Source organism: Equus przewalskii, chromosome 1 (genome assembly GCF_037783145.1).
Source record: "Equus przewalskii isolate Varuska chromosome 1, EquPr2, whole genome shotgun sequence".
In the NCBI taxonomy this organism is placed as follows: Eukaryota; Metazoa; Chordata; class Mammalia; order Perissodactyla; family Equidae; genus Equus; species Equus przewalskii.
Window position 1 is genome coordinate 126158219 of NC_091831.1, and position 11346 is coordinate 126169564.

The 11346-nt window shown below is 56.7% G+C and overlaps 1 protein-coding gene across 2 annotated transcripts in view; it reads right to left on the minus strand.

Moving 5' to 3' along the window:
* Positions 1-11042, minus strand: part of SMAD6 (SMAD family member 6) — a 74292-nt gene extending 63250 nt beyond the window's left edge. Inside the window, exons 1-2 of one of the 2 annotated variants that reach the window (XM_070623019.1) lie at positions 9127-11042; positions 1463-1519 (exon numbers count right to left, since the gene is read on the minus strand). In XM_070623019.1, coding sequence (XP_070479120.1) covers positions 1463-1519; positions 9127-9946 — 877 coding nt within the window. In that variant the 5' untranslated portion in view covers positions 9947-11042. The remainder of the gene's footprint in view (positions 1-1462; positions 1520-9126) is intronic. The other variant, XM_070623014.1, reaches the window with a different exon arrangement.
* Positions 11043-11346: the final 304 nt, after the last annotated feature.

Here is an 11346-nt window from a genome sequence, read left to right on the forward strand (position 1 = left end):
GCGGGCTGACCCACAATTCCTCAGGGCAATGATCCTTGACGTTCAAACTGAGGCTCTACCCTCACAGAGAACGTTTGAGGTTTCCTTTTTTCTCTAACGGAACTAGGGATCTAAGTGACCAGCGTGATTACGTTGACTTTGGAAATGCTGCAGCCGGCCTGTGAGGGAAGGATGGGGAACCCCCAGCGAAAAGTGGGCTGCGCTGGTTTCCCCCTCAGCCCTGCCACTCACTAGCGGGGCGGCCTTCCCAGTCCCTCAGCCTGATTCCTCATCTGTGAGGTGACAGGGTCCCCCCAGATGACCGCTCCAGCTCCTCAGAGAACTAAATAAAGCTCCTCCATCCACGGGATGACTATACTTCAGGAAAGACAATGAGGAAGTTGTCATCGTTAAGCCACTGACTCACACACCATCACGGGACAGCCTCTGTCCTCCTGGACTGACAGGTCCCCTGAAGGGACCCAGTGGGCACTTCGGACTCCACAGGGGGGGCCTGAAAGAAAAACTGGACTGAATGCCTGAGAGCCTATGACACTTAGAAGTGACCTCCCGGATGATGCTGACACACGCTACTGGGAAGAAGCCTTGACCGAAGACAAAACCAAACCCACTTCTTGTGGTCTCTTGGTGGAATGTGTTAACATCGATGCCACGCCATCTGACTTTGAAAGCTTGAGTCCCACGGGAACTGCTGGGTCACAAAGTTGCTCTCCTGCTATCTGAAGACCAACTGAACTCGCCCACCATTGGGATTCTCCACTGGGGGACACAGGATAGCCAGGAAACAAGCCATCTTGACTTTTAAAACCACAGGCATCTACTCCAGAATAGGAACTGCCCATCCAGCCCCAAAGTTTTACAGAAAACACGTTCCACCTCTGAATGGGACCTGTCTAAGAAATGACCACCTCCAGTGAGCGACCTGGGGGCCCATCCATGACAGGGGCCTTATGGACCAACACACATGCTCTCTACACGTTCCAACTGTTGCTTCCGCCTAGGTGAACTTTTTAGCTTAAAATGGGAGAAAACAAACAGCTCCCCCTAACAGTGACTTCACGTGCAACCTATTTGTCACAGTGCTAATTAATACACACTAAAAGAGGACAACCTAAGGCTGAGGGAGGGAGGGGAAAGGGACAGAAATCCCAACCCACTTCCAATGAGATGCTTAAGTCGAAACCCATTCATCTCCCACAGGCCCATGTTTAAAGGTCACACTGAGGTTAATGATGAGCTGAGGAATTTCAAGATGTAAATAGCCCGCTGCAGAGGTTGGGTCTGCTTTGGCCCAACTGCGGGTGTGTTTGTAAAACTTCACCCCATTTCAAAGGCAACCAGGCCCGCGGTCCCCGCCCCAACCCCATCCCCTGCAGCCCTTCAGCACCGAGGCTGGCGCTGGACTGAAGGGGAGCCCAGGATGGACGCGCCTCCCCTAGGGTCGGAGGGAGGACACACTTACCCAGTGGCTTGTACTCGTCGCGAGGAGACAGCCGAGAGTAGGGGGGTGGTGGTGATTCTGGAAGACAGGAGACAACACATCACTGCCGTGGTGGGAGAGTTCACACCTGCGGTTCTACATGCCTTTGATTATTGGTGTCCTCAAATAATAAACCCGGCCTCCAGGAAACCCTCCTTTTCTCCCAGCACCTCTGCTGCCCAAATCCACCAGAATAGCATTGCTCAACACGAAGGCCGCAGGTGTGGAGGACAGACCTGGGCTCAATCCCTGCTTGGCCACCTTTGGCTGTGTGACCTGGGGCCAGTTACTTCACCTCTCTGAGCCTGTCTCCTCAGCTCTAAAATGGGGACACTAATCACAGACCCCCCAGGTTTGCCAGGAGGGCAACAGAAGTTAATGTATATAAAACACTTAGTAGAGCTCTTGGAACTGTGGAAAAATACCTCCACGACAGTGACTATCACTACAACAAGAGAAACACAGTCACAGGGAAAGTCAGAGCTGGGGTGGCTGATAAAACACAGGATGCTCAGTTAAATTCGAATTTTGGATATACATGGCATAATCTTTTAGTATAAGTATGTCCCTTGCAATATTTGGGACATACTTATACTAAAAAATGATGTGTGGTTTATCTGAAATTCAAATTTAATGGGCATTCTGTAATTTTATTTGCTAAATTTGGCAACTCTTATCAGAACTGAGCGTGAGTGCAGAGGTCCAGACACAAAAGCTCGTTTCCAAACAAGCTGCATTAGAACTAACATTTTTGGGGGCGGGGAGGAGAGCAGGACTGGTTGGGACCCAGGAAGCCAAACCCAGCTACCCAGATCGGGGACCTTAAACCAGTCGCTTCCCGCACTGGGCCTCGGTCTCCCCTTTGCTAAGAGAAGGGATGGAACACAGCTCTCTAAGGCCTTCCAGCTCAGACCCTCTGAGATTCCTTACTGTCGATGGTATTTTTCTTTTGGTTTCCTTTCATTTGCCTAAAATACTCCTCCTTAAAAACATATACTTTGTCTTCAGAAGAATTCCTTAGCCTCTTGCTTTACGGGAAGTAACAATTTGCTAAACTAAGTAACAATTTGCATGAATGAAATGACCCTTCATTTTCCATAAATGAAACTAAACACCATCAAATCGCAAACCAAAACAAACTCTCAGTGGTAGTAAAGTGGTAATAACTATTATTAGGCAGGTATCAGTAATGACACAGGGGTAAGAAGTGTTTTTCGCAATGATAATAAGGCACAATTAGTCACAGGAGTATTTGCGTTGTCCGTACACCCAAGGCAGCTTCTCTTCTTCCCCACTCCGGCTTTTCCAGGCAGAAATTACTTGAACAAAGTGAGGGTTCTGAGGTCCAGCAACAGAGAGCCTTTTGTGGACAGGAGTTCGGGAGAAGGAGAAGTGAATCACGGAGTGGCCACTGGGAGGGAAGCAGACATGTGCTGGATGCCCACCCTGTGTCTCTCTCCATGCCATTTCATTTACTGCTTTATTCTTTGGGAGCTGAGGTACAGAGTGGTTAATCACACTCATGGGGAACCTGTTTTATTTCATCCTTTCTCACAAATAGGTAAGACGGCCATTATTGTTCCCATTTTACAGAAGAGAACACTGACTTGCCCGTGTCCCCCAGCCAGTCATGGTGGAGCTGGGATTTGAAGCCAGACCTAACTCTGCTCTACACCCCAATGAGACCAGCAATCAAGAGGCACCCCGTCTTACCCCTCTCCAGCCCAGCAGGGTCCAGTACATCACGTGCACAGAAAGTGCTCAAATGTTTGTGGACAGAGATGATGGTGTTGAGGATAATGGTAACGTTGGGGACATTTGGGGACAGAGGTGTGGAGAAAGAGGACCTAGGGGGCTAAAGGGGTGACCCAAGGGAGACCTCAAACACGAGTCAAGACTTCAGTAGGAGCCACCTCATCCACCGGTCCTCAGGCCTTGGAGGAGCTAGAGCAGACTTGAGTGAGGACCAGCCTCTCAGGACAAGAAGCAAAACACAGACATGGAGGGCTAGCGCTCCATGGGAAAAGAGAACTGAGGCCAGCACTCCCACTGCACAGAGGAGAAGACTGAGGCCTGGACAGAGGAAGTGACGCCCTCGGGGCCAGACAGGGAACTGGCTGCAGAGCCAGGACTTGAAGCCAGGTCTCCTGACCCCAGCCCCATGCCCCTTCCACTACCCCACTAACTGATCAGAAAGCCTGCAATTCCGGGGTTAGGGTTCCTTTTCCAAAAATCTGGTTGGCTGAAGTCTAGGCCATGCAAGGTAGGGAGCTCTGGACATCTGCCCCCAGATCTGTCCCTAAAAATGAAACTTGGCAGCGATGGGCAGAGGTGGCTGGAGTCGAGCCACTGTCATCAACCCCAGCATCTCTTCCAGGGGCTGCTTACCTGGGACCAGAAAGATGGGGGGAAAGGGGAGGGCTTGCAGGAGCCTCCTGGGCCTTGACTTGTGACACCCACCACCCACGGCCACACCAGGCTGGGAGTTCTAACGTGAGTGAGACAGAAAGCAAATCTACAAACTTGAAACGTCAGACACATCAGCTAGGGAGGAACTGCCAAGCGTCCAGCAGGGACTCTACCAGAGCTCCTCTGCTCCAGCAAAACGGTTTGCAAAGAACTGTTTAACAACTGTAGAGACTAGGAGCCAAGCACTAAATTCCACTCCAGGCAAATAAAAAAGTATGAAGGCCTACAGACTCCGCCCCAAGAGCCAGGGGTTTAGAATGTCAGAGGTATATCCAACGTGATGCGGCCGCTGAGGGCCAGCCAGGTAAAGGACCCGCCCAAGGCCACACGAGAAGGTAAGAGGTGTTATTCTACTTCAGCTAAACAAACAGGGTGGGGGTAGTCGGGGACCAATACCAAGTTACCTTTTTTAAAAAACTGAGTTATCATTCGTGCATCCTTAGATTCACTCTTAACATGTACACTTCAGTGGTTTTTTAGTATATTCAGAGTGGTGAGACCAATACCACCATCTGATTCCAGGACATTTTCATCATCCCAAAAGAAACCCTGTCCTCCTTAGCAGTCAGTCCCTATTCCAACCCCCAAACCCTAAGCAACCATAAATCTACTTCCTTTCCCTATGGATTTGCCTATTCTGGACATTTCCCACAAGCGGATGCATATAATATGTGTCCTTTTGTGTCTGGCCTCTTTCACTTTGCATGTTTTTGAGGCTCATCCAGGCTGTAGCAGCTATCATACGTGACTGTTTTTTACGGTTGAATGCTATTCCACTGTATGGATGTACCACATTTTGTTTATCCATTCATCAGCCAATGGACATCTGGGGTCGTTTCCACTTTTTGGCTTTTAGGAATAATGAACAATACTGGGTGATCTTCACTGGCACCTCCACTCCACTCCCACACATCCAGGCCTCACGGATCCTGGAGAACTGAGCCCCAGGACATTAACTCAGGTGGGCAAGGTGGGCACTCAGGTGAGACAAAAGGTCAGAAGAGAAAGTAAGCTGCCTCCAGGCCCTCTGTCCACTCCCCTCTTAGAAGCTATCTTAATTCTTACAAAAGTTGGGTTGATTTTTAGATAATAACTTAAGCCTCAAACTTTAAGGAGAGAACTTCTGGAGCCCTGCAGGCCCCTCTGAAAGATAGGAACATGGGGGAGAGAGACACATCAGACACTCCAGCCCCCTCAGGCATCCAGCCTCAGGCATCAACTTCAGGAATCTCCTCCAACTTCCTCAGAAGTGAGAGCAGTCAGCCAGGGGCCAGTGCACCAGAAGGCTAGCGCTCAGCCCGGCTCAGCCAGACGGGCCTCCGGGTAGCCCTCAGGGGGTACTTAGCCTTCTGGGATCTGGACCCTGATTCTAAAGTCAGAAGAGTTCACAGCCTCTCCCAGTGCCCGGTAAGGTTTCAGTTTGGGACATTAGCTTCCACCCCTGTCTTGCAGCCCAGCATCTTGCTTAGAAAAGGCTCCACCACCTCCCTGGGCCTCCCAGTTTCCACCTTCCCAAGGGGTGGCCCTGGATGGGGAGGGGGCTCCCCGGCACCTGTCCCCCCGCAGCCCCAGAACCTGAAGGCTCAACCCCTAGCTCTGGGGTGGGAGACGGAGAAAAGGAGCTCCTGGCGCTTTAAGGCCGGCTGAGCCTAATTGCCCAGATTCCCCCGGCAGCCAGATAAACAGCGCGGCCGGCTGGCGCCAGCAAGAGGCAAACTGCACATTATCACCCCTTCCTCACCTCCAAGGAGGAGCTCTGAGGAGCTGGGCGGGCGGCCGGGGGCCGGGCGGGGGCTTGGAAGCCCTACTTGAAATTGATCTCATTTCAAAGGGATAATGCCAGGCCAAATAAAAGGAAAACTTTCTAGCCCATTCTAATTCCTATAGTGCTGGCCTGGGAACCCTGTGTTTTCCTAGGCGGCCTCCTCCAGTCATTTAGAAGTTCTCTCTCTCTCTCCCTCGCTCTGTCTCTCCCTGGCGCAATTTGGATAATAGTAATTTACTGAATATAATTACAGCAAAAAAAAAAAGTGGTGAAGCAAAGAGCAGGAGATTTATTCCAAAGTTAATGGATACTTTCAGGAGAAAGGAGCTCTATAAACACAGGTTAGAACTGTGATTAAAGTATTTCTCCACATTTCCGTCCACATAGGCACCAAGCTCCGCGGACGGGCTTTTCCCGGGACAGAAAGACACACGAGAGGGAGGGAGAGATAGGGCCTGACTCCCACGGGGGCGGGAGGCCCGGGGTAGCGCCGGGCACAGAGGGAGGCCCCCACTTTCTGAGAAAGCATGAGGGAGAGGGCAGGGGAGGCAGGCCTGTGTCACCTGGAATCTGCCCGTCAGACTTAGGGGTTCCATCCGTCCCCTCCCTTTACAGATGGGAAAGAGGCCCACAGAGGGGAAGTGGCCCCAGAACCCCAAAGCAAGTTGATGGATGGAGCAGGGTTTGCTCTGAGCCGCAGGGGTCCACACTGACCAGAAAGGGGCCCCCTGTCACTGGGGCTCCCCATAGGGGCCAGGGGGGCACAGAGGTGACTGGTGCCAGGTGAGTGTCCCTCAGTTGGGCTGCTGGGCATTCCAGTGTACTCTCTAGCTGTGTGCCTGCTCTGTGTGTGTGTGTGTGTGTGTGTGTGTCTGTCTGTCTGTCTGTCTGTCCCAGCGCCCCAGCCCTCTTCCCCGGAGCCCTGGAAGGAGCAGTCTCCTTATCAGGACGCGCACGGCTGAGCTCCAGCTATGCACCCGCCCAGCTCCTGGGAGCCAGGCTGGCGGCCAGGCAACAGGGGTCGGGTGGGCCGCAAAGGGCTCCCCCAGGTCTCAGTCCCGGCGGCCCAAGTCATCAGGCAGGGCATGAAGCAAGAAAGAGGGTCAACCTGGCGCCTACTAGAAACTCTTCTCAGACCATCGGTCCTCCCAGCTGCTCCCAGGGTGTCTTGAAGTGGGGGGGGGGTCCCCTGGGGCGGGCAAAGAGGAAGGAGAATAGACACAGCTCCGGCAATAGCACCTCCTTCTGGGAGGAGGAACAGAGTCAAGCGCCAACGCTTAGCCTAGAATTAGATGTGGAGAATGTTCCCAGAGCGAACCCCACTCACTGACCAGTAGGGAGACACAGAGGGGAAGTCACTAGTCCAAGGTCAAGTTGTCATTACTGGCGGGGCAGAGCCCAGGTCCAGGTCTGCAGTTAAGAAGTGTTCCACTGCAGTCAGCCCCTCAACCTGCACGTGCCCAAGCCCACCAAACTCACACCAGCCCCCAAGCTGACTTCTAACCCAAGGAGCAGGGGCAGGGGTGGGTCCTGTCAGTTGTCCCCAACTTTTTCGCTCCACCCCCTCGCACCCACACACCCCTCAGCTTGCCTGGCACTGGGACCTCTGCTCCTCCTCCTCAACAGCCATTTCCCCTTCCCCATCCTCCAAGGGCGGGCTCCAGGTGAGAGCTCTGGACCTCCTGGAGGTGATCCTGTTACATCCACACACACCCGCCAGCGCTCTGAGGGTTCAGACCCACTAACCTGGCCCTTCTTCCCCTATCTCCCCCGCAAGATTAGGTTTCTTGAAGGCATGGACCCTGCTCATATTCCACTCTTCCTGCTACAGCACCCAGCACGCTGCCTGGCACAGAGTCAGTGCTCAACAAGTATCTGCTGGCCCACTGACCTAGTGAGAGAGAAAATACCTGCCAGGGCCTTGAAAAGAGCAGAGTGGGCCCCACCTGTTATCTCCCGCTAAACAAAAATGACCAGGGACAGGCCAACCACAAATAGGGCTCCCTCCCCCAGAGGCAGGGAGGAGCCTGGAGGGTAGAGGAGCGAAAGCCACTTCCAGGGGAGCTGTCAGGAAGAGGAACAAGGGGCAGAGAAAGCCCACCGTGGGCCACAGGTCAGGGACTGCCAAAAACCCCTGCGATGGACCTGGAGTGACCATGTGGGGAGCCGGGTGGCCAGATCAACACTGCCTCTCCCCACCTGCCCCCCATCAGGAACCACCACTGAGCACGGAGGCACCCTCCTTTCCCCTGCAGCCACTATCCCACACACAAACAAGACACTGGGACAAACCCACACTCCTAGGCCCACCCACCCCTTGCATACTGGGAGTCAAGAGACCTGTGATCTGACCCACCAGGTGCCCCAGGCTGAGAGCTGACTCTCCAGAAGGGCCAGACCGGAGGAACTCAGGGCCCTCCCAGGTCCCACAGCCTGTAACTCTCTGACAGACCCACCCCTGCAGAACCCCCAATGTCACCCAAGATGCATACACCCCTAAGATGCTACTGGCTAAAGCGTGTGATCCCTCCAGTGCAGAGGTGAGAGCAGGGGGGAAAACAAGCCTCTGGCCTGCCAGGAGCCCCCAGCCATCCTCACATCTGCTCCAGCACCCAGGGCCTGTTCAGGTAAGCAAGGCTGGGGGTGGGGTGTGTGCAGGAAATCCCAGGAGAACAAAGAAGGAAGGCAGTTCTCAGAGGTAATAAAATATCTGGCTTCCTCACCTACTCACAGATGCCTCTAGGACCCTCAACCCTATAGAAAAGCTGGACATAGACTTGAGAAGGATGATGATGGAGGGCCCTGGCACTGGACACCCAAGGGATGCTGGGAGCAATCAGAGCAAGAGGGTGGTCTCCACTCTGAGGGGTTGCCCTGCAAAACCTTTGCTCCAAAGTATACAAAGGAACAGGCAGGACAATTTACTACTGACTCTAGCCATGAATTGTCTACACCCAATCTGACAACGTGTATCTACTTGGATACAGGAAAGCAGAGCGTAGGTACAGGCAATATGCCCATGAATGCTACAGGCCTAGGCACAGACTAGGGGTGACCGCGAGGGGGTGGATGGGGCACTCATGTCTTTGGCTTCTCCTAGGCCTGTCCTTCTCTTCCACTGTCTATGAAATTGGAACCTACATCACACGAAGCTGCACAGAGAAATCTCCACCGCGTACCCTTTTAAGTTTGCGGGAGCCTCAGAATGAAGATGCCATTTGATGTGTGTGCCCCGATACCCACGCCCTGGCTCTCCTATCAGGGTGAGGCACCATCCCTGGGAGCCACCACGCTCCAGGGGCACCCGGGGGAGCACCGCAGCTCCGCCCGCCCGCGGGGTCACGGATAGCAGGGCAGCCGCGGAGGGGCAGCCGCGGAGGGGCCCCCGCGCGGCGCGGCGCGGCGCGCTCACCTGGCCCGCAGAGCCGGCTGAAGTGGTAGGGGTTGCAGCACACGGTGGGGCCGTCGGCGGCGGCGGCGAAGCTGTGGCAGCCGCACAGGGGCTTCAGCTCCACGGCGTGCTGCAGGTCGGGCCAGCGGAAGAGGCGGCCGAGCAGCAGCTGCGGCGGCGCGGGCTGGCCGCCCAGGCGGAGGTCGGCGCGCGGCACCAGCACGCAGCCGCCCGGCACGCCGCCGCGGGACTCCACCGCCTCCAACAGCGTGTCCAGCGAGCGCTCCTTGAGCCGCTTCAGCAGCGAGTACGTGACCGTCTTGAGCTCCTGCTCCAGCAGCAGCAGCCGCGAGCGCGCTTCGCGACTCCGCCCGCCGCCCGCCGGCTCCAGGGCGGCCCGGGCCAGGGGGTCGCCGGCGTCCCGGGGCGCGCCAGCGGCGTCCCGCTCGGAGAAGAGACAGCAAGTCACCGTCTCGCAGTCACTTTCGGGCAGCCAGCCCGGGCCTCCCGGCTCCACCACGTCCAGCGGGGAGCCCCCAGCGCCGGCCCCAGGCTCCGACATGGGCCTCGGGGGACCCCCTCCGCGCCGGCGCCGCCCTGCGCCCTGGGCGCCTCGCTGTCCCACCGCGTCCCGGGGCCGCCGCGGGGCTACCGGGCGGACTTCGGAGCGGCCGCAGCCTCCGCCTTCTCGTGCCCGCGGGGCTGGCTCAGCTCGGCTGCCCAAGCTCCCATCCTCGTCGCCGCCGCCGCCGCCGCCGCTGCCGCCGCCTTCCTCCCGGTCGGGGACCACACGACTTCGCCAAAGTCGCCGCACCAGCCCCGAGCGTTTGGACCTGAACATACGATATCCTTTGGCGCCGGGGGTGGGGGGGAGGCGGTCTCCGGTTACCGAGGGTCCGTTCCCTCAGCGAGGCGCCGGCTACGCGGGCCGCAGCCCCACATGAAGCTCCGCCGCCGGGCGCCGTGCAGACCGCGCACAGCCTGTCGTCGAAGGGGCGCCGCAGGGCTGCAACATGAGTGAGCTCGCCGCGGCGGGCCGGCCGGGAGCACGCGCGCGCCGAGCCGCAGTCCGCGCCGGGCCAGCGGCTACATGGACCCCGGCGGCCGGGCTGCTCAGCAAGTCCAGCCCCGGCGCCTTAGGGGGACTGCAAGCGGCGCGCCGCCGGAAAGACCCCGCATGGGCCGGCGAGCCTTCAGAAGTTGCGCGGCTGGTCCATGAGCACAAAGCGCTCGCGCCGAACCCCCCAAATGTGTCTGGGAAGCCCTGCCTTTAAAACCCAAGCGCTTAACTACATCGGCTTTTCCTGCAGGATCAGAGAGGCAGGCTTGTTGATACCCTCAGCTTCCTTCTTACTCCCTGCAAAAAGAAAAAAAAGGGAAAGAAAGAAAAAGAAACCCCAAACAAAACCAAAATCCCTGGAATTGCATGCATGAAAAGCCAACTCCGTCTCAGGTCCCAGGCGCTAGATGCACTCGGAGCGAGTTTCTCCTGAACGCGAGTGTCAACACATGAGTGGAAACTGTAAAAATCCCAAAGAGCTGCTAGGAATCCTTAATTAAAAATGCAATCCAACGAGGCAGAGGTCGCAGCCCGCCCCACGCTGCGCTCGGACGCCCCGGGCGCCGCGGCTGCAGAGGTCGCCCCCCTCCCCCCTCCACAAAAAGTGCCTCCCGGTGGCCCCGCGGTCCCTGCGAGGTCTGGCGAAGCAGCGCCCGGCGGCTCTTTCTCTCGGCTCGGCTCCCTCGCTCGCTCCCCTGCTCGGCTCTCTCTCTCTCTTTTTTGTTCTCCTCAAACGCACACTGAGGGCCCCCGGAGGAGCGCCGCGGAGTCATTGGCTGCCTCCCATCATATGCCAGTCTAGACACTTTGGCGGCTCCGCGGCGCTGATTGTTGCGCAAACAAGGTTTCAAGTTTCTTAACTCTTAAAGGAGAACACGTCCCATTGCTGGGCCGGAGGCTCCGAGGGGCCGGCTCCTGGGGCGGGCGGAGCCCGGGCCCCCGCCCCACGCTCGCCCCGGCGCCCCCGCCCCGGGCCTGACAGCGCCCACAGCCTGCTCTCTGGCGCGAGTTGCGCTGCGGGCACGGATACGAGCGAGCACACGCACACGCGCGCGCACACACACACACACACACAGTTATACAAACTACGGGCGGGCGGCGGGAGGGCTCGGTGGACCCACTGAGACTCGGACGCAAACGGGGCGCTTTGCCTCTCTCTGGCTTGTGCACAAACTTGCAAA